Source organism: Rhizomucor pusillus (assembly GCF_041956525.1).
Source record: "Rhizomucor pusillus strain CBS 183.67 unplaced genomic scaffold VTP01scaffold_16, whole genome shotgun sequence".
NCBI classification, from domain to species: Eukaryota; Fungi; Mucoromycota; class Mucoromycetes; order Mucorales; family Lichtheimiaceae; genus Rhizomucor; species Rhizomucor pusillus.
In genome coordinates this window covers 335,315-356,634 of record NW_027192158.1, presented here as the reverse complement: position 1 = coordinate 356,634, position 21,320 = coordinate 335,315, and the positions used below count along the sequence as shown (strand labels likewise).

Below are 21,320 nucleotides of genomic sequence, written 5' to 3'. Positions count from 1 at the left end.
AGTATCGTATACAATAGAATTATAGTCGTTTGGTACAGGCACCTGAATCAGCTGCTATACTTATCAGCTAGTATCCAAACAAACTCGTTCATCGATTTACTCACTTGAATATCGACCGGCTCAAACCAACTGCTTGAATTTCATTGGCTTATGTCGCAAACCTCAAATTTTTTTGCGCGGCGCGTTCGGGTCGTAACTTTTTCGTTCCTTGACATTCAAGACATGGCTCAAGCGGCACCAGCGAGGGGCGAGACAGCACTCGTCGACAAGCAATTTGATGACCGCGTGCGCTTCTTTGAAGAATTCATCGACAGCGAGGTACCTTTTACTGTTCCAATCGACCCCAATCAGCATCGCCGCGTGTTTCTCTCTCACACATTACTCGTCATTTAGGATGTACCAGGTGCAAAGGAGAGAGGCAGCTATCGGTCGCAGATCCCCACCCTGCTGGCAACCAACGAACGCCGCTTGATAGTAAGCATTGACGCATTGCGTCAATACAATCGCGAGTATGCTGAAAAGTATGTGTAACGCACTGTGTACCTGAAAACAGCGAAGCTGACAGAACACAACAACTTTTTTTACAGTCTTGTCAACAATCCTGGTGAATACCTTCCGGCACTTGACAAGGCGCTCAGAAACATTGTTGAGCAGCTTCATGACCCGCTTCGACACGCCGATTTGGATCAACAGCCATTCTACGTTGGTCTCCGTGGCAGCCTTGGCGACAATCATGTCAATCCTCGTACGCTCCGTGCCATGTATCTTGGAAAGCTTGTTTGCATTGAGGGTATTGTGACACGATGTAAGTTTTACAGAGAGCACATGTACCTAGTATCTGTCAAGCAAGAAGTTAATTATTATTTTTAGGTTCCTTGGTACGACCCAAGGTAATTCGATCTGTTCACTACTCTGAAAAGGCTAAACGACATTACTCGCGCGAGTACCGAGACGCCACCATGCCCGGTGATCCCATCCCTACTCGATTCGTGTATCCAACCGAGGATGATAATGGCAATCCCTTGGTGACCGAGTTTGGATACAGTGTATATCGCGACCACCAGACGATCAGCATTCAAGAAATGCCCGAAAGAGCACCTGCAGGTCAACTGCCACGTTCAATCGATGTTATTTTGGATGACGATTTGGTCGACAAAGCAAAGCCTGGAGATCGTGTCAGCATTGTTGGTATTTATCGATCCCTCGGCAATCGAAACGCAAACCAAACCAGTTCGATTTTCAGGTATATACGTCGTATAAAATCTGTAATTTAGCTTGCAGAATCACTGACCTACCTTTATCAATATAGAACCGTTATTATTTGCAATAACATTAGCTTGTTGAGCACAAAAGCTGGTGGAGGCATCGCTTCTCCTATTATTACGGACGTCGATATCCGTAAAATCAACGAATTGTCGCAGAAACGAAACGTCTTTGATATCTTGTCAAAATCGCTTGCACCTTCTATCTGGGGGCATGATATGATCAAAAAAGCAGTGCTGTTGATGTTGCTCGGAGGTGTGGAAAAGAACTTGGATAATGGTACACATATCAGAGGGTAAGCTATCGTTGTCATCTACCGTGAAAGAGTAACAAGCATGCTGAATACATTTACGATCAGTGATATCAACATGCTGATGGTCGGTGATCCCTCCACTGCCAAGTCGCAAGTTTTGCGATATGTTTTGAACATTGCTCCCCTTGCTATTGCCACTACTGGTCGTGGATCATCCGGTGTCGGTCTAACAGCTGCAGTTACTTCTGACAAGGAAACAGGTGAACGTCGATTGGAAGCCGGTGCCATGGTGCTCGCTGATCGCGGTGTCGTTTGCATTGACGAATTCGACAAAATGAGCGATGTTGATCGTGTTGCTATTCACGAAGTCATGGAACAACAGACTGTCACTATTGCAAAGGCTGGCATCCATACATCATTGAACGCGCGATGCAGTGTCGTCGCTGCTGCGAACCCTATCTATGGTCAATACGACAAGAACAAGGAACCCTCGAAGAACATCGCTCTTCCTGATTCGCTCCTTTCTCGTTTCGATTTGTTGTTTGTAGTCACAGACGATATGGAGGAAAGCCGCGACAGACAAATCTCAGAACATGTTTTGGCAATGCATCGCTATGTCCCACCTGGTCTCGACGAAGGCACACCAATTAACGAACGCATCGACGACGTTGTTGACATTGATCCTGAAGAGGACATTGATGACAATGATGATATCTATGAGAAATTCAACCGTCTTTTGCATGCAAACTATGGTGGCCGCGATACTCGCTCAAAACCAAAAATCCTAAAATCATCATTCCTCAAGAAATACATTTACTATGCCAAGAACAGCGTGGTACCCACGCTCACTCAAGGTGCAACAGATACTATCGTCAAGGAATATACAGCTCTGCGAAATGAAAAGGATGAAGAGTCTATGAAGAAGGTGAGATAATCCTCTTTTTTGAACTGCCAGGATGACTAAACATGAAACTTGCAACCAGACTGCACCTATCACTGCACGTACTTTGGAAACCTTGATCCGTCTTTCGACTGCTCATGCCAAAGCACGATTGAGTGACAAGATCCAGACAAAGGATGCAAAAGCTGCAGCAGAGATTCTCCGATTCGCCATGTTCAAAGAAGTTATCCGCAAGAAGAAGAGCAAGCGGAGAAGAATGCAAGTCGACAGCGACGACGAGGATACAGATGGTGGTATTTCTGACGAGGACGAATCTGAAGAGGAAGAGAGTGATATCCAAGAAGACGAGCCACGGACTCAAGAGAGAGCCACAGAACCCATGCAGAGCGACCGAATGGAGGAGGACGTTGAAATGGAGGAAGAGCTCTCAGAGTCGAGGTAAAGCACACTGTGTCCATGTCTACGCATATCTGCAGTTTATTCATGTGAACGTTATCTCTATGCTTAGATTACAAACCTTCCGCGAGAAGCTCAATGAAGTTATCAACAACGGTCAATTTGGAGATGGCACTGTGTGCGGATTTAACGAGCTTTTCGCCGCCATCAATAACCTCATGCCATCTGGACAAAAGTTCACCGTTCTTGAAACAGATTCTGCACTGCAGAAGATGTCTGACGCCAACCAAGTCATGTACAGCGACGACAAGATCTACACAATCTAAAAGTTGTCTTTCCTTTATTTCCTTTTCATTGTAATATTTTTTCTCTGTCATTTCATTTAATTCCATCATAATTAAAAGATTGCTGCTTTGTTTCGTTTCCAGTTTGCAACAGACATTGGTCAAACGCAGTGTTGGTGCCGGAGTTTCAATCCACTGACATATTGGTGGGCAAGGCGCACTGCCGACGCAAGTTTCGTCTTTCCTGACCCTTTTCATTTGATTGAAAGAAACGTTTCAATCATGGATACTGGCAACGCTGAATTGTACGACGAAGTTCATTCTCCACGCTCCGTGAACGGCGAAGAGGAAGGAGAGGATGTCGGCTATGACTTTGACGAAAAGCACTCTGACGACGAAGAGGAAGAAGAGGAAGAAGAAGACGAGGAGGAAGCACGCAAGGTTCGTTCGGATCAGTGCACAAGTTTCACGGAAAATTCGCAGTAGTAGTAACAATTGGAACAGGTTGCTGAGGGTTTTATCGTCGATGACGATGAAGAGCAGGAATCAGATGCATCGCAGGAAGTAACTGTTCGGCGCAAAAAGCGAAAGAAAGTCCAAGATTGTATGTCTCTGTTTCTTCATATTAGCTTCAGTGTACACAGTTTAGCTGACCAAATTGCTACATTCTAGTCGACGAGGAACTTGATGAGGAAGATCTCGATTTGCTCGAAGAAAACACTGGCTTAAAATTGTCACGATCGACAGCGGTATGGTGTTTTAGAAATGCAAGACACAGTTTATGAGAACGATGGTCTGATTTGTTTCGACGATAGCCAAAATTAAAGCGTTTAAAACGAGGTCGACAGGAAGAAGATACAGCACGGTCTGAACGAGATGTGGACAAGTTCTTCTCTGACGAAGAAGAAGAGGCTGCCGCTGTAGAGGATCAGATGGAAGTAGAGGATGACAGATACCGCGGCCGAGGCGGCTACGTACAGCACTATGACGATTTAAACGATTTTATCGCGGAAGAAGATGAAGATGAACACTACGAAGATGAACGCAGCGTTGACTATGCTCGTCCGGCTGCTCCTCGTGGACGTCTTACAAAGGATATGATGGATATTTTACCTCAAGGTCTAACAGAAGAGTACGTACTTCAATGTGTAAACTTTTTTTCACAGCGACGATGACTTATGAGATGATTCATGAAACCAGTGCTATTGCCGACATGTACGATATCTTTGGCGACGGTGCAGATTATGAATGGGCATTGTATGATGAAGAAGTATGTTCTCAAAGTGAGTTTTTTGGAAATACGATACTGACGTAAAGTTGCGATTACAGGGCGAGGAAGTCGAGCAAGAGCGCGAGCTTCAGTTAGCGGACGTATTCGAACCGAGCGAACTTGCAGAACGAATGTTGACGGATCAGGATGAAAAAATCAGGGTGCTAGACGTACCTGAGCGCATGCAGCTGCGTTACAGCGGTATCGAAAAGGATTTCCTCGTCAAGCCGTCAATGGAAGAAATAGCGGACGAGGCCATGTGGATCGCGCGCGAATTCACTCACATAAAACCAAATGTTCAACTCAATGATTCCTTCATCGGCGCAGTCAGATCCGTCGTCGGCTTCATCACACGAGACCTACTTGAAGTTCCTTTCATTTACGACCAACGAAAGGACTACATTGTCGAAATTGATCCTGTTACCGGAGTCACCAACGAGATTTTGACATATGACGATTTGTGGAAAATTTACGATCTCGATTTCAGATACGATGGTCTGATCCGCCGAAAACATTTGTTGCGCGAGTTCATGTCAAAGTGCTTCGTTAGCGATTCAGAAATTGATCATTTGCTGGATGCTGCAGAAAGAACAGAAGAAGTTGCGGATTTGCAGGATCATGTCTCATTCAAGTACGCAGAAAATGTACATAGAGCACAAAAACAATCAAAGGGACCGAAACGACCCACGTCCAAGTTAAGTTACGAATCATCTTTGAAAAGGAGACTGCAAGGATTTTTAGAGGTAAATAGTTATACACGGTTTAGAGGCGACGTCATACTCAAACATTTCGCTCCGGCAGCGCTTCAGCATTAGTGCACATCAGTTTGGAACAAATTACTATGAAAATGGTCGTCGTTACTACCCAGATGATACCATGATATCGCCAGAAGAAGCTGCTAGCGAGTACAAGGATGAGCATTCCCTTTCGACACCAGAGCTGGTTCTTAAAGGTACATACATATGTAATTGTTTCTGTCCATCGCTTTGCATCGTACTAAAATAATCGTTTTTCTTTCAGCTGCTAAATCCGTGCTCGCGCTTGAAATTGCAAATGACCCCTTGGTACGCAAAGCCATGCGCCGTGATTGGGAAATGAGAGCCGCTGTTACCGTTAAGCCTACCGACAGAGGATACGATATCATTGATGACCTGCATCCATTACATGTATGTACAAGATATAAGTGTTTTAGCTTGTCCACTGACCTTGCTTTGTAGCCCTACAAATTCTTGTATCAAAAACCCATCCACACATTCAGAAACGGTGCTTTCTTGCATATTCTGAAGGGCGAATCAGACGGTCTCCTTCAAATTTCTATCAGCGTCACTAACTATGATGGTTGGTTCAAGCAAGTGGCAGAGTTTTACATGTCTGATGGCTACAGTGACTCTGCACAACAATGGAATACACAGCGGAAACAAGTATTGGAGCTGGCAATGAGCGAGCACTTGAGACCATTAATGGAAAGGCATATACGAGAAAGATTGCGACAAAGCGCACAAGAAGAAATATGCGACGGCGCTTACAAAAGTCTGCTTGCAAAGGTCGATGTTGGACCTTTCAGAGGACCTGGCGCTGATAGATACAAGAATGGAATTCCACGCGTTGTCACAGTATCTTTTGGAAATGGTGGACGTGACGATCCCGTCAACGGCGTCTGCCTGAACCACCGCAGCAGGATAATGGACAAGATCCAGTTACCGAACTTGCGTGATAGCGCTTACATCAAGGATATGACTGATTTCATAACGTCAGCGAGACCTCATGTAATCGGTGTTGCTGGATACACTGCCGAAACGCGACGATTGTTGAAGACGATGCAGCAGCTTGTTGCAGATATCAACAACGACTCCAAGTACGAAGGAGCTGCGATCGATGTGCTTACGGTTGACGACGATACAGCACGCCTCTACAAAAACTCAAAACGGGCCGAAGAAGAATTTGGTGACCTACCTGAAGTCATGCGATACTGTATCAGTCTTGCTCGCAAACTGCAATGTCCTGTGTTGGAATACACCGGCCTGGGACGTGATTTACTCGCTATCTCCCATCACGAGCTTCAGCGCCTAGTTCCAAACGATGTAGTGCTTGTATATCTTGAGCGTGCTCTGATCAAGGTCGTTAACGATATGGGCGTTGATATCAACGCTGCAGCCAGGAATCCATATCTTGCATCTGCTGCGCAATACATTTGTGGTCTGGGTGCAAGAAAAGCCCACAGCTTACTCAAGAAGCTTGATGTCAAGGTAGGGTGCCGAGTAACCTTGAATGTCTATTAAATAATACTTATTCTTTGATTTCGTTTTAGGGCGAGCTAGAAAGTCGATCTTCACTGGTCACTCGAGGCTTGATGGGCAGCCATATTTTCATGAACTGCGCCAGCTTTATCCGGATACGAATTGACGGTGCAGATATTTTGGATGATACCCGGATTCATCCACAAGAATACGAACTTGCGCAGAAAATGGCAGGTGACGCGCTTGAAATTGACGAAGATGAAATGGAAGACGCAGATGCCAAGGCTGCGATAGTTCGACGGGTCGTCCAGGAATACCCGGAGAAGCTCAACGATTTGATTTTGGATGACTATGCAGTTGTTTTGAAAGAACAGTACAATGAACCCAAGCGACAAGTCTTGGAGCATATCAAGCTTGAATTGCAAGATCCATTCCACGATAGACGACGCCGTTTCGTGCGACCGACCATTGAAGAACAGTTTATGATGGTGACTGGCGAGACGCCTCAGACGTTGCGCGAAGGCTTTATCGTTCCAGTAAAGATCATAGCGTTGCGCGGCAAGGTCGCCAACTGTGTGCTTGACTCGGGCTTGGAAGGACTTATCTATGCAGACAACGCAGCTGACGGACGAGTAATGAACGTTGCGGAAGTGTTAAAGCGAGGAGCAACCATCAATGCCAAAGTGCTTCACATTGATAGAGACAAGTTCACAGTCGACTTGTCGTGCCGGCCCTCCGATACAAAGCCTGACAGCGATGTCAAGTTACGAAAATTGCCAGACGACGAATATTATGACTATGAGGGCGAAGCTAAAGAGATTGAACGACGACATGCAATGGAACGAAAACGAGTCAAGGAGAAACGCATGATTAACCATCCGCTATTCCGCCCGTTCAATTACATGCAGGCGGAAGAATACCTTGCGACCAAGAACCGTGGAGACATTGTCCTTCGACCGTCCTCGCGCGGCCCAGATCACATTGCACTCACCTGGAAGCTGGACGATGGATTGTACCATCACGTCGATATTGTGGAAGAGAAGGTTGGAAACCGAGTATACTACAGAGTTGGAGACCAACGATACAGCGATTTGGATCAGCTTTCTGTGCTCTATGTGGAAGCTGTGCATCAGAGAACAGAGGAACTGATGTCGCATCCGAAATTCAGACAAGGAGGTCCTGCAGCGCTGAGTATGTATTTATGCAATGGAGTTATGTATTTTGATTGTGCATTACCGCTAACTGCTTGTATAGAATCGCACCTTCAATCGCTTACCATGGCGAATCCAAAAATGTCTGCGTACGGATTCTGTGTCAGCGACCGTCCTGGATATTTCGAACTTGGGTTCAAGTTAAATGCAAAGACATCGTACGCGCATCACGTAAGTTTTGACATATATATATTCTCAAGAAATGTATGGTTTCTGACAGCTTGTCGTCGTCAGTCTATCAAAATCGGACCTAAAGGCTACCAGTTCCGGGAGACAATGTACCCTGATGTTTCTGAACTCATTAATGGATTTAAGCGGTTCCAAGTTGGACATTCTCGAAAGAACAATCGCAGCTCTTCGCGCCGTTAAAAGCCCAAAATGTGTATAAAAAGTAGCTTTATTTGCAAAAAAAGATGAGAAAAAAAAGCATACCATAACTATAAAGAAAAGCAGGCGGTTTTTGTTCCTTTTTTGTAATAAAACCGAAGCCAAAAAGGAATGTAATATGTAAAGGTCGACCCAAAGTGGGAGGAGGAGAAGAAAAGAACGTGTGCGAGTGAGTGTGTATCTGAAAATAGTAGCGGTAATAGTAATTGTAGTTAAGGTTATAGTTGATCGGCCAGCGTCGTATGTGTATAGGAAGGCGGGGCGGGTTTGGCACATATTAGCGTTGACTGGGTTGTAGAGTAATGGCTGGTGTATGTATGTATGTAGGAACTGTAGAGGAAGAGAGCGAGGAAAAGATCAATTAACGGGAAGATCATTAGATGGAGTGGTAATAAGAGAGAAAGGTGATGATTAGGCCGCGCAGGCAGGTGTAAGAGAAACTCGGAGGGTGCGTGTAGGATAATCGACGATAAGCGCTTCGAGTTCTAGCGACTTTTTCGAAGAAATGCTGGATGCGATGGATGAAGAGGTCGAGAGGCACGAGTCGACGCTGGATCGGTGGAAGGATAGAAGCCGTTTCAGTTTCCTGTCAACTAGTAGAACGTCGTGCTGCTTGTGATTAGGTAGAGGTGCAGTCTTGTTCTGGCGCAAACGCTTGACAGTGAAATGTGGAATAAGCTGCATCTTTATGTATAGTGTATATTATTTGGAAAATATTTAAAGAACTGTATAGAGTGGGATTATAGAAAGAAAGGAAAAAAAAAAAGAAAGAAAAAGGACAAGGATTTTTTTTCAAACGCGTGGAGATCATGCATTTATATAAGTGTACGCAGGACCTGTTTACATTTACAGGACATACACAACATCCTTATTGTCTGTGTGTGCTGCTCTACTGGGCTAGTTACCCCTTTAACGAACCCCCAACCAACCTCCGAACCTCCTCCTTTGGCGTACCTACGAGCGCGCGGATGTTCCAAAGATATCTCTATACACAGACACCGAGAATAGTGAGGAGCCAAAACCCCCAAACCATCCTCCTTCAATGTCCCACCGTCCAACGATCATGGTAGAAGAAGCAGGCAGGATCTCCTTGAAATTTCTTGATCACTTGCACTGCAGTATATGCGTGTTCATGAAGAAAGCCACGTTTTTTTCTATTTTCTTTTTTCTTCGCCCCCCACCCCCCTAAAAATTTGATCCCCGCACGCCAGCAGCAGCTGGATGCAGATATTTTCCACAGCAGGGTTCTGTCAGGGTCATTTATCATCATTCGTCGTGACACAAACTCGGTCGCAATTGACGTCACCCGCGTGGTGCAACCATTTTTCTTCTCTTTATTGATTTTATTACGTAGCAGTGTTGTAGATTAATAGTATCCACGACCGTATCCGGTGTTGTAGTAGTAACTTCGACGCGTGAGTCCCGCGGCCAATCCGACAATAAGGCCGATAATGATACAGCAGCAAATGATAGAACACGAGCGCCGTTTCCAGGCCAGCGAGCGGTTGTTGGGAGGAGCGTAGTAGCTGATCATAGGGTTTCGACGTGCTGGGCGGTCGCTCGGTGGTGGGCCCATAGCCTGCGGCTGCTGTGGAGGTGGGGTGTAATACTGCTGCCCGGGAGGTGGTGGATACCCTCCTCCTTCTTGCTGCTTATACGCTGGAGGAGGTGGAGGTGGAGCCGCATAGTTACTGTTCGCTCCTCCTATATACCACTTTTCAGTTTAGCACACAAGCCTTGATCGACAGTCAGAGAATGTGTGCCTCGGTTGCGTGAGGAGACATATCCACGCATCCGGCTCTAACAATAATTTACCGTAGGTTTTATCGCTGTTGTATTGTGCCATCTTGATGTATTAATAGCAACGGCAGTGGTAAAAAAGTTACAGTAAGTAGTAGATTTAACGGGGAAAACCAGGGAATGCAAAGCACTGGGACAAATGCCAAGATCGATGCTTTGACCCATGCATTTGCTCATGTTTCAGATCCCTTATTATATGTATAATATATCGTAGTTCTAGTACTAAATAATAATACGCCTTTAAAGATACTGCAGTAACGTAAACAAGCCGGTGACGAAGGTGACAAAGGAGCCAGCAGCGCCGTAGAAGCTGGTCAGCACAATTTTTCAATAAAAATCGACCTAGTTAATACAAAGCACACCCTGCGATCAATTGCATGGCTTGTTACATACCTCGAGGCAACTCCTTGGTCGAGCTCAGGGTTGTTCGCTGGTTCCGGCAATGGCGAGTCAGCGGTAGAGCTTGCCGGGAGTATGCTTGTGGACGTCCTTGTTACGGTCGTTGAGGGTACTTGCATTGAAAAGCTGCTACTGGTGCTGCTTTGGAAGGAGGAGGAGGGATAAGGGTGCATAGAAGGCAAGGGTTCCGGTCCTTCGGGACCTTGCAAGATGGGGCTGATGCTGGTGGTGCCGGTGGCGAGAGGCCGACCAGTACCGGAAACACCAGCGCTGTTGTTGCTGCTGCTGCTAATGCCGACTAGGCTGCCATTCACATACGTGCCGTTTATGCCGCTTATGATCACTATGTCCTTGCCATTCCCGTGGTGATAATCGTCTTCGTCGTTGTCACAGCGAGCAAGCGCATTGCCGGGAAAGAACAATACATTGCTGATCAGCAGCGTAGTAAACAAAAAGCTTACTAGTTTCTTGTCAAAAGTTGTTCGAGTGATGTTTTGATGTTGCATAAATAAGAGAGTGCTATCCTTTTTGTTATTTGTGATCTCACGTCTTTTCTTTTTTATTATTGCAATCCACCTGGTTGCGTTTTTCATTTAAACAGCTTCTTTATATCTTGTTCATCAACGGCATAGCATTAGTTGCGTTCCAAACACTTGTCAATGCTTGCAAACGTCATTTGACATTTTTCTACCCTGATGCATTGTTTTCAAAAGACAGCTAAATGTAATGTGTCAAGGGTAAATTTTTAATAATGTGATTTGCAAAATGCGAACAAGAAAAAGGATATAAAGGGGGAAACATGCATGCGTAATTTTCTTATTTTTTGTTGCAAACGAGAAAAGAAAAGAAAGGGTAAAATAGGAGGAAGGATACAAACGGGTCGAGAGAAGGAAGTTTGAGGGGGAGATATCACCGGTTTCACTTTACAAGTTGAATTCAAAGTGGTGAGGCTGGTTAGGATCCCACATGCGAGCAGCGACAAAGTCCAGAAGGGCCTGATCAAACTGCTGGCCAGAGTAAGAATCGGCAAGTCGCTTGAGCTCTGGTTCGCGAGCAAGGTTCTCCTGGATAGCTTGCTTGCAGACAGCGACGGCGACCTGGGCAGATACTTCACGAATACGCTTCAGCGAAGGATACAAGTCAGCGCGTTGGATTTCCTCCAGCAGCAAGGATGCAGAGAGACCCTTTGCAGCTTCGTAGACCATGCTATCAGAAACGTGTGCAGCCTTGGCGAGGATAGCGCCTAGGCCGAGACCGGGGAAAATGTACATGTTGTTACCCTGACCAGCATACTTGAGTTGGCCGTCCGGCAGCTCGAACGGCGGGAAGGCTGTGCCTGAAGCAAAAAGAACGCGGTTGTCTGTGTAACGGATCGCTTGCTCAAACGTGCACTCTGCATTTGTCATTGGGTTTGACAGAGGGAAAATGATTGGCAGAGCATTGTTGGCTGCCATCTTCTCGATAGCTTCCTTGGTGAATGCTTGGTGTACGGCGGACAGGCCAATCAAACTTTAAAAAACCTTGTTAGCAACCGTGGGGTGGAGAAAACCTTAATGAGTAAGACTTACGCGGTAGGTTTAGCATAGTCGATCACGTCACACAACGTTTTGAATTGAGCTTGGTTATTGTCGGAGCGAGCAAAGTAAACCTTATGCTGGGCAAGCTTGTCGCCTCTGTCGAGAGTGACGAGACCCTTGCTGTCGACGAGGTAGAAGAGGTTCTTGGCCTCTTGCTCCGACAGGCCGTGCTCGCGCATAAAGTAAGTCAGAATTTGCTTCGCAACGCCGATTGCCGAGGAACCAGCACCAAAAAAGACAATGCGGTGGTCGCGAGGGTTAAGGCCGACCTTCTCCTGGGCTACACGCACGGCGTTCATGAAACCGGCAAGGATAACTGAGCCGGTGCCTTGGATGTCATCGTTGAAACAGAATGTCTTGTTTTGATACTTTTCCAGCAAGCCGAATGCGTGTTCTGAAGAAAAGTCTTCAAACTGGACTAGAATGTCAGGATAAACTTCATACAATGCTTGCATCACCTGGTCGACCGCGGCGTAGAACTATATATGGATATCACCGGTTGGTTAGCATACTGCTCATTTTTTGTTCGTGATGGGGGATTGGGGGAAGGGAGGAGAAAGGCAGGCAGGCACGTTGTTTATATTTACATACCTCGGCGTCATCTGGGCGTTTCTGGCGCAAGCCGAGGTAGAGTGGATCGCTGAGGTATCGTTCATTGTTTGTGCCAAAGTCGAGGATGATGGGCAGAGTCTTGCGAGGATCGATGCCGGCAGCGCCAACATAAAGTTGAAGCTTTCCGATGGGAATGCCGATGCCGTTCATACCCAAGTCGCCCAAGCCGAGGATACGGGAGCCGTCTGAGATGACGGTGATAGCAGGCTCAAAGTCCTCGCCGGCGCGGCCATAGTTCCGGATGATATCCTTGACGTGGGGTAGATCGTTTATGGTAATGTACAAGCCGTCGGGTGATCCTACATATTGGGGTTGTTGGGAGAGAGTCGTCAGCTGTTTCGGAAGAGGTGGGGGGTATTTCTGCATTTTGAGTTTGCGAGTGTTTGTACCTACCTGGCTGTCCCAAGAATGGGTAGATATTCGAGTACTCGAGACATGCTTCACCGACAGTTGGGGTATAAATAATCGGAGCAATTTCCTTAAAAATAAGTAGTGTGAGCATTATTGTGGGAAACGATCCGTGCCTAGAACCTTAATCCTCCTGAGTGTCAAAATTATACCTCCAACTCGTCGCAGACCAGCTTGTAGAATAGACGAATGTTGCTGTTCCGAAGCTGAGCCATGAAAATATACTTGTCGAGCGTCGTGTGCTTCGATCTAAGCACGTTCAAAGCTCGCTCCTTTTGCAGATCAAGCCCCTCAACGCCTGCAGGGCCGTAGCCGCGGAGACCCAGGCGTGCACGTACATCCAAAGGCATCGCTGTGCCTGCATCGTTTCATGCTCCCCCGTTAGCAATAAATGCGATAAATGAATAAAAGAATAAGCAGCAGCTTTGTAAATTACCTTGATTGTAGTATGGAGAAGTAGCAAGTGTTTTGACAGCAGGGCTCAAGCTGCTGTTCTTATTGATAACAGAAGTCTTTGCAGCGTGGCCGTTGTTGTTGGCAAAGATAGTGGCAGGTTGCTGGTGGTCGAGGATAGGCATTGCGCGCGTACTGTAAAATTTACACCGGGAGAAGAGAAACGAGAGAGGAATTGTGCGGCGACGAAGCATATTTAAATGGGTTTTTATACTTTAGAAATATACTTTGATCACACAAAATCAGGGAAGAGAGGAAGATTTCATATGCTTTTCGATGCAACTCCGGTCCTGCGCATGTGTGCTGTCCAAAACTCCAGCAAATGAGCTCGCTGCATTTAGTCGAGTCATACTGCGTCCCATGTGTATTCACAATTGACGATCCATCCACTTAAACGTTACCGACACTCGATTAATGGCTACCTGCACAGCTGCCGCGGATCCATCGCAACAATCCGCTGGTGCTGCTGATCTATTATTTCTTCTTCTTGCTACTATTATGCCTCCGCACATCCGGCAAGCCTCGCTGCTGCTGCTGCTGCTATCAATTTGTTCCGTTCTTGTCTTGCATCGATAACGTATCTGCACCCCTCCTTGCTCCACCAAGTGATCGCCTTGGGACCAGTCCATTATCCGTATTCCCTGCTGCTGTTCATCATCATCGCTCGCAGCGGCAGTCAGGCGTCGCGTCCAGCACAACTTTAGTGTCTCCGGCAGCTGATCACACATGTCACGAAACTCGTCGGGCGTCACTGGTTCAAAGCACAGTCGTCCATAACCATCGCAGCCAACGCACCGCAGCCTCGCCAAAGCTAGCGCGTTTGCATTGCCATGACACAAGGCTGCAGCGTACGCTGCTGGTGTCAGCACGGCCACCTCCCAGGCCTGGGATTTCGCTCTCTGTCGCACTGCATAACTGCTGAAATTTGCAAGTACCTGGTCCCGCAGCAGTTTACGCAGATCAGGCAGATCAAGGTACGTGAATATTCTGTAAATAATCTCCAACGGCACATTCATGGCTGCTGATAAAACAAAAAAAAGATAATAAATCTTGATTCTTATATATCTCTAACAACATTTTCATGCCGAACGAAAACCCTTGTCCCTAAGCCCCTGACAATATATCTTTTTCTTGACATCCGGTCTCAAGCTGGCATTTACACATTGAGTCTCGTGAGTGCCTTTTTTGCTCAATATTTATCATCACGTTAAATGACGATGATGTATTGTGCGCACAAACGTGAACGTCAAAAGCAAGCACATGACGGCGCATGGGGCGCGAGCCACCTTCACGCCATTCTTCTTTATTGCAGTACGTCTAGATATATCTGCTGCATAGAATGTCACCGTACATTCTTGGACCGATCCAGTCGATCGGATTCCCCCTCACTCCTGCTACCATTACTACTACCTATTGTTCTGGTTGCATACACTTTATCCACCGCCGTTCTACTAATGTTCGTCGTGCACACAGCCTTGAAAAAAGAGTGTGCGAGCACCTGAAAGTTGTGTAGGTCCGCATCCATCTCTAACATGCCTGTAGCATTACACTCTTGAAAGGATGAATATGTTCTTGGCCGTTGGTAACCCCTGCCAAGACCCGTTCTCAGGTTTGCGGATCACTGCACGATACATTCGAGATGCAGCGTACCCGGTTACTCCAAGTTCTCTCTGTCTCACTCTATCCAATAACCTGGTACACACCGTCCTGCCTTCTCGAGCATGTAAAACTCTGTTTGGATCTTTCCGGGGATATATTTGCATATTGGCGTTCCATGCTGATGAAATGAAAGAATCTTGTATTTTAACATTCTTTTTCGTTCTCATTTTTACAAGTGCGCCAGCTCCAAGCAAGCAAATGAATGTATGTAAATATAATATACGGTTTGGATTACGATGCTGCTACTGCTACTGCTCTGCATATTCCCTTCCCTCTGTAGCTCTAGGCTTTTCGTCGCAAGCAGGTAGGTGCGGACCTGGAGAAAAATTTTTAGGGTCTAGTGACCCAAACGCACCAAATCTCCTTCTCTCTTTCGCTCAGCGCCTGTTTAGCCAGAAAGGTAGAGTAGACAACCCAACAAGACACGCACACAACTGCCACACGTCGAGCACGGAAAAAAGCTGCAACTTGCCAACCCGTCCCTCCCGCCATTGCGTCGATGAACGATTAAAACGGGCACGGGCTATATGTGGCTTATATTCTCGACTCGAGAACGCGAATGAACGAAAGTTGCTTACCCACATTCTCTCCTCTTTTCTTCAGACACACATTTACACAATGAACAGCGACAAGTTTTCTAAGCTCCAGAGCCAAGTCCGCATTGGTGGCAAGGGTAATACATTTTAAAGCAATGAATGAATGAAGGAGCGTGAATGTTGACATTTCCGGCCAAATTCAGGTACTCCCCGTCGTAAGGTCAAGAAGGTCACCAAGTCCGTTGGTGGTGACGACCGCAAACTCCAAGCTGCTTTGCAAAAGTTGGGTGTCCAGCCCCTTGGCGGTATTGAGGAAGTCAACATGTTCAAGGAAGACGGCAAGGTCATCCACTTTGCTGTTCCCCGTGGTACGTTGTATTATTTTTTTTTGTAAAAGAAGCAGCTGTAGCGCTAAATATGCATTTTCAACAGTCCAGGCTGCTGTCAACGCCAACACCTTTGCCATTCACGGCCGCTCTGTCGAGAAGGAGCTCACTGAATTGGGTAACGTTCGATGCGGCATATATATTTGTACTCGCTTACTGGATAACTAACTGGGATTTATATATAGTTCCCGGTATCTTGAGCCAATTGGGCCCTGACTCCCTCGCCAGCTTGCGCAAGCTTGCTGAAGCTTACACCTCTGCCCAGGGCGCTGCCGGTGCCGGCAACGATGACGACGACGAGATCCCCGACTTGGTCGAGAGTTTCGACAAGGCCGAGGTTGAGGACAAGAAGGAGGGCGAGGAAAAGAAGGAAGAACCCGCTGCTGCTGCTTCCGAAGAAAAGAAGCCTGAAGCTGAAAAGTCTGCTTAAATTCAGTAAAACCTTTTTGTTTGTCTGTGCATGAACCTTTTTTTCTCTCAATACATATGCGCGCAAGCATAGGCACATGCACACATACGCACATCCAAAAAAAAGAAGAAAAAGCACATATACGCACGTTATTTGTTGCTGTTGCTGTTGCTGCTGTTGTTGTTACCATTTGCTTGTTTGAAACTCTGATCTGATGAGTTCACCAGTATGCGTTACACTTGCCAATCACTGTGGCAACGGCTATATCTTGGACATTGTTTTACAACATGCATTCGCTTCATTCACGTGTATATCTATTGAATCAAGAACATTGTAGATAATTTATTGAGAACTTTTTTGGGCAGATGGAAATCACGTTATTGTTCAACAGCATAGAACTTTCGGTGGTTTTTTTTACGTTTGCGTTTGCGGAATAATAGGTACGCAAGTAATGTTGGTGAAGTCGTCGTGCGATGGCGATCGTTATCTTGATACAGCGCGTTGTATGCAAGACTCATCAGAAGAGATGGGTGATGATGATAATGGGTAGCAACTTTTGACAGCCCCATGATGATAAAGTCGATGTTAGGAATCCAGCCTTCTTGTATCATCAACGATTTTTCAAGTGTCCAAGTAGCAGTAAGGAGGAGAGTTGGGAGGGGTGGCCAGCAAGGTCCACGAGTCGCGCTTGTTGCGACGAGGAGCGGTTGCGTACGACAAGGGGTCGAGCACAGGCGAGGCTGGAGGAGTAGCGATGTTGCTTTCATTTGCTGTTGGAAGGAAAGAAGAGGTCTTGATATCTTTGTTACGGCAGGCATCAGAGCAGTACAACTATACAGCAATAGGTCGTTAGTCAATTGTTCTAAAAGCTCGAAGAAGTTATGTACTGATGTATACATACGTTGTCTTCGGTACAGTGACGATCGCAGATAATACACCAGGAGAGATCCATGTTTAGAGTTAATAATAGGAGAGAGAAGAAGAGGTGATGTCTGAGCGCAGCAGCAAGGCAAGCTCTATTTATATATATATGTCGCCCGCGCGCACGTCCCCCCACTTTCTCGTCGTTTCCGTTCCGTTCCCTGGCAAACTATGAGTAATACCGTCGGGGTGGTCAACGATGGATGAGTAACACTTGCCATATTTGGTGTCTCCTTGGAGATCCGCGCAATCTCTCATTTTTTTGTGTGAATCACAATGGGAAAGGTACGCTAAAGCTTGTGAAATATAATGCTAAGGGATTGGCGATCGTCATTGACGTACTTGTCACAGGTTTCGTCTCTCATCTAGTGCTACATATTGCTGCGCGCTGTTGCTGACAGCAATCACATCGGCTAATCTGATACGGTGTCTCCCCCCTACCCCTCCTAAATTTTTTCGGTGACAAAATTTGAAGTCTCATCATGGCGTGATCCGTCAGCGTGGATTACTCATAATCTCCCCATTTATGATTGATATTTGAGCCAAGTTGCAGTGTTCATGTAGTGTTATTTCAGCATCATTATTATCATCAACATCATCATCACCACCGATGATGGCCAGTGCGGAAAACTCGGTCTCTTGTACTTCCGCAGTAGAGACAGTTTTGCCGTCACCGTTGTTGCAGTCAATAACGTCATTCAATTTTCTAGGCACCATTTTAATATAGAAGCAATAAAGTGACAAAGATGAAATTTTGTTGTTGTAGTACGGTCAGTTTAAAAAATCAGATGTTCACCTAGGCAGCTTCTCCGCCTCCCTACACGTTTGGCAACGCGATGCGTGATAATCGATTGCATTCTCTAAATATGTATCGTTTATCAAGATGGATTTTATCTGACCAGATATTCAATGTAATTTACAGTGATGGTTTAATTGAATAGAATGGTATACAAGCGTAAAAAAAAAGAAGAGAAATGTGGATAAAATGAGGCGAGGAGGATTAAACTGCGTGGGTAGGTTTTTGTAACTGACGAACATCGTACAACTCGTACCAGTTGATTGCACTGTCGTTCGGGTCTGACCAGAACTCGACGCAGTTGGCCCAGCAACCGTGATCAAATACATTGGATGGACCACCGCCTTGTTGTCTGCGCGACCGTGCCTTGTGGATGGCTCGAGCGCCAGCTACCAACTGCAAGCACGGGCAAAAGTTGCTGTTGGAAAGGTTTCTATGTGCATGTCCATGATGATGGTGTCCTCCTCCATTGCTGCTGCCAGGTCCGTCGCTGCCAGCTACCAGTCCGCCAGGACCTGCTGCCAGCTGTGCCATCACACCGCTATCTTGACCGTTCATGTACGAATATCGATGAGCATTCGCGCTCTCATTTGTCGTTGTCGCGGCTGCGATCTGATAAGATTGTACAAACAATAGACACACGGACCACGAAAGCTGCAGACAGATCCATATCGCCAACGATAACGTCCAAGTGTCATATACAAAGTATCCGCAGATCGTAGCTCCCAGGAAACACGTGGCGTCCGGTCCTTGGTCAAAAATGGGTGCAGTCGTGGCGAAATCTGCATCGTACGATCAGTTTGCCTTCAATCCAAATCCAAAGGCAATATATACACTCACATTCTACTGCCAGAACCACAAAGGTTACAATAGCAATCACCATGCCTACAAGAAAAATCATGAAAGGTCGATGGTTGCGTACACCGATGCAGTTAAAGATCCAGGGACAGTGGCTATTATAATCGCACGTTAGCATGCATCGATTGTCTTTTCATCTAGAAGACGGATAACTTGCTGATCAAATCGAGCAACGCAGCGGTTGCATACTTTGCAGTGCTTCGATCGCAACGGTTTGCGAGCCATGCACGATATGCAAAAGTGCCGGATATCGAATCTCTGCTCGTCCATGAGCTCAAACACTGCTTGTTTCTGGACGTCGCGAGGCTGATTGTTGTCAACGAATCCAGGGTCCTTCATAACAGCACGGAAAAAGGCATACATTGCAGTGACGAAACTCGAGATAAATATAAGGTTTGTAAACAGCATATGTGAGGTTGCTATGTCGGCCATTGTAAGTATCATCATCATCCCACACCTGTGTGTACCTTTTTCGTTACCTGGGACGACAACCCACAGCCAAGTAAGTAATACCCAGCATGCAGATGCCTGGAATATACTTGAAAAGTAAGGAGTCTTCCACAATGCGTCGTGACTTGGAATAGGGATTAGATATTTGGTGATGCCAACATGCATGGCGACAAATTCAAGGAATGCTAGCGGCAAGCCCATGTACCACGGAAATAGGGCCAACGTCTTGAGCGTAGCAGCTAGCACGATAAACGGTAAAATATACACGATACTATTTACAGTGCGCTGGCGGATAGAAATGCATCAGTTGATTGACATCCTAGTAACTGCCGCAACGGTATCAAGAATTTTACCTTTGACATTGGACGACCTTTTGATCCCGGATATTTACCGATTCTTGCTTCTTGCTCCGGCTTCCCTTCTGCCATGACATCAAACTCGAGCACTGCTCTTTCCCAGATCATTTCCAACTTTTTCTCCTTTACATAGTCCATGACAGATTTGTCCGAAGTGTCGCGAGCATGTACATCCGCTCCATACTCCAGCATTTTTCGTACGCATATCTTGTTTCCCTTGATAACGGCCCAGTGAAGCGGCGTTAACCGTGTATTGTCCGTCGCATTCACGCTCGCACCAAACTTTAACAAAATCGACACCAGCAATGGTTCGCCCTGGTACGCTGCCCACATTAAGGGTGTGTGACCGCCGACGTTGTCCGGTACATCGAGATCCATTCCCAGATACACGAGGTAAATAACGAGAAGTGTATGGGATGCCTGCACTGCCAGGTGCAGCGCATTGAATCCCTGTGAGTCCTTGAGCATCGGGTTTGCTCCTTCCTTGATCAAACGATGCACGGCAGCTAGCCGTCCGTTCCTTTGGGAATTATAAGAAAAATTGTTACAAGGTGGGTTGCATGAATTTCCTTTGTGGTCTCGCATTTACCTTGCAGCCCAATGCAACGGGGTTGCTTGCAAATCGCCTGCCGGTTTATCGACGATGGCTCCTCGATCAATAAGATACTTTATACAGACATCTGTGGGAGCGAGCACTGCGTAGTGAAGCGGCGTGATACCCTGAGCATCCACGTCGTTCGGTGTTGCCTTTTTGCTGTCGAGCAAGTCTCGTATTGTGTGGAAATCACCTCGCTGCGCAGCGTCATAAATGGTGAGTTCTAGGTTAGAATTTCTTTAGTTCCCCATTAAGCTTAAGTTCGCTGCTCGTACTGCCCGGTACCTTGGCTGAAACTTTCGGTCACCAGTTCGCCTGATGCTTGATTCTCGGACACGGCAGCGGTCGGCGGTTTTGCAGCAGTGACCGTGCCTAGATCCTGCGACTCTATTTCTTCCTCGGATGCCAGCAGCGGTTTCTTGTCTTCGTGATCGGCTGCCATTACTCGAAAGAGAGACAGAGAGAGGAAGCAAGTTATATCAACAGGGCGCTTGGATTCAGGTCCGCCCCATTTTTGGAAAGCTGCTGCCAAAACTCTCAATCTTGGCATTTTTGTTTGCACAAAAACTCATTGTCTTTTCCTACGTACACTTGCATCAACATCCCCACCCTCACTTTGAATGCTTCTTAACAGATGACAAGTAAAAGAAAAAAGAAACCGTTTGCATAGCTACACTTCAATTATATACGTGTTTTCCACTCCATATATTTCCAGCTTCCATTTTGCCGAGCATCTATTCCCGTAACAATAATCGCACTTTTGTAACTACATAGCCCCTAAACATTTGCTTAAGATGCTCTGTCTCTCTTTGTAAACGTGATGGGCGGGTTACGATTATGGTTTCATTTTCTTCCTTTTTGTTTGCATTGAAGGTTGATATTGCTCATGAGTGAACGAAGAAC

General features: G+C 46.3%; 10 protein-coding genes across 10 annotated transcripts; 3 read left to right on the top strand and 7 right to left on the bottom strand.

Moving 5' to 3' along the window:
* Positions 1-222: 222 nt before the first annotated feature.
* Positions 223-3,139, top strand: VTP01DRAFT_3384 (uncharacterized protein; the record flags this gene model as incomplete). The annotated part of the gene is made up of 8 exons (XM_069381949.1): positions 223-318; positions 394-521; positions 588-805; positions 871-1,243; positions 1,310-1,558; positions 1,622-2,441; positions 2,500-2,855; positions 2,926-3,139. The coding sequence occupies 8 exons, from the start codon at positions 223-225 to the stop codon at positions 3,137-3,139; spliced, it is 2,454 nt and encodes an 817-aa protein (XP_069236542.1).
* Positions 3,140-3,379: 240 nt separating this feature from the next.
* Positions 3,380-8,184, top strand: VTP01DRAFT_3383 (uncharacterized protein; the record flags this gene model as incomplete). Its single annotated transcript, XM_069381948.1, has 12 exons — positions 3,380-3,538; positions 3,602-3,701; positions 3,770-3,846; positions 3,913-4,229; positions 4,298-4,367; positions 4,427-5,110; positions 5,169-5,319; positions 5,388-5,533; positions 5,585-6,613; positions 6,676-7,795; positions 7,859-7,986; positions 8,050-8,184. 12 exons carry the CDS (start codon positions 3,380-3,382, stop codon positions 8,182-8,184), a joined length of 4,116 nt encoding a protein of 1,371 aa, XP_069236541.1.
* A 429-nt stretch (positions 8,185-8,613) lies between these two features.
* On the bottom strand, positions 8,614-8,886 carry VTP01DRAFT_3382 (uncharacterized protein; the record flags this gene model as incomplete). The annotated part of the gene is made up of 1 exon (XM_069381947.1): positions 8,614-8,886. The coding sequence occupies one exon, from the start codon at positions 8,884-8,886 to the stop codon at positions 8,614-8,616; it is 273 nt and encodes a 90-aa protein (XP_069236540.1).
* A 682-nt stretch (positions 8,887-9,568) lies between these two features.
* VTP01DRAFT_3381 (uncharacterized protein) lies at positions 9,569-10,048 on the bottom strand (the record flags this gene model as incomplete). The annotated part of the gene is made up of 2 exons (XM_069381946.1): positions 9,569-9,906; positions 10,018-10,048. 2 exons carry the CDS (start codon positions 10,046-10,048, stop codon positions 9,569-9,571), a joined length of 369 nt encoding a protein of 122 aa, XP_069236539.1.
* Positions 10,049-10,242: 194 nt separating this feature from the next.
* VTP01DRAFT_3380 (uncharacterized protein) lies at positions 10,243-10,907 on the bottom strand (the record flags this gene model as incomplete). The annotated part of the gene is made up of 2 exons (XM_069381945.1): positions 10,243-10,312; positions 10,396-10,907. 2 exons carry the CDS (start codon positions 10,905-10,907, stop codon positions 10,243-10,245), a joined length of 582 nt encoding a protein of 193 aa, XP_069236538.1.
* A 417-nt stretch (positions 10,908-11,324) lies between these two features.
* VTP01DRAFT_3379 (uncharacterized protein) lies at positions 11,325-13,576 on the bottom strand (the record flags this gene model as incomplete). The annotated part of the gene is made up of 6 exons (XM_069381943.1): positions 11,325-11,910; positions 11,970-12,457; positions 12,570-12,889; positions 12,984-13,068; positions 13,151-13,356; positions 13,435-13,576. The coding sequence occupies 6 exons, from the start codon at positions 13,574-13,576 to the stop codon at positions 11,325-11,327; spliced, it is 1,827 nt and encodes a 608-aa protein (XP_069236537.1).
* Positions 13,577-13,819: 243 nt separating this feature from the next.
* Positions 13,820-14,467, bottom strand: VTP01DRAFT_3378 (uncharacterized protein; the record flags this gene model as incomplete). Its single annotated transcript, XM_069381942.1, has 1 exon — positions 13,820-14,467. One exon carries the CDS (start codon positions 14,465-14,467, stop codon positions 13,820-13,822), a length of 648 nt encoding a protein of 215 aa, XP_069236536.1.
* A 1,261-nt stretch (positions 14,468-15,728) lies between these two features.
* On the top strand, positions 15,729-16,462 carry VTP01DRAFT_3377 (uncharacterized protein; the record flags this gene model as incomplete). The annotated part of the gene is made up of 4 exons (XM_069381941.1): positions 15,729-15,783; positions 15,850-16,014; positions 16,079-16,150; positions 16,218-16,462. The coding sequence occupies 4 exons, from the start codon at positions 15,729-15,731 to the stop codon at positions 16,460-16,462; spliced, it is 537 nt and encodes a 178-aa protein (XP_069236535.1).
* Positions 16,463-17,062: 600 nt separating this feature from the next.
* Positions 17,063-17,393, bottom strand: VTP01DRAFT_3376 (uncharacterized protein; the record flags this gene model as incomplete). The annotated part of the gene is made up of 2 exons (XM_069381940.1): positions 17,063-17,272; positions 17,343-17,393. The coding sequence occupies 2 exons, from the start codon at positions 17,391-17,393 to the stop codon at positions 17,063-17,065; spliced, it is 261 nt and encodes an 86-aa protein (XP_069236534.1).
* A 969-nt stretch (positions 17,394-18,362) lies between these two features.
* On the bottom strand, positions 18,363-20,859 carry VTP01DRAFT_3375 (uncharacterized protein; the record flags this gene model as incomplete). The annotated part of the gene is made up of 7 exons (XM_069381939.1): positions 18,363-18,940; positions 18,999-19,111; positions 19,174-19,435; positions 19,496-19,751; positions 19,820-20,342; positions 20,412-20,640; positions 20,703-20,859. 7 exons carry the CDS (start codon positions 20,857-20,859, stop codon positions 18,363-18,365), a joined length of 2,118 nt encoding a protein of 705 aa, XP_069236533.1.
* Positions 20,860-21,320: the final 461 nt, after the last annotated feature.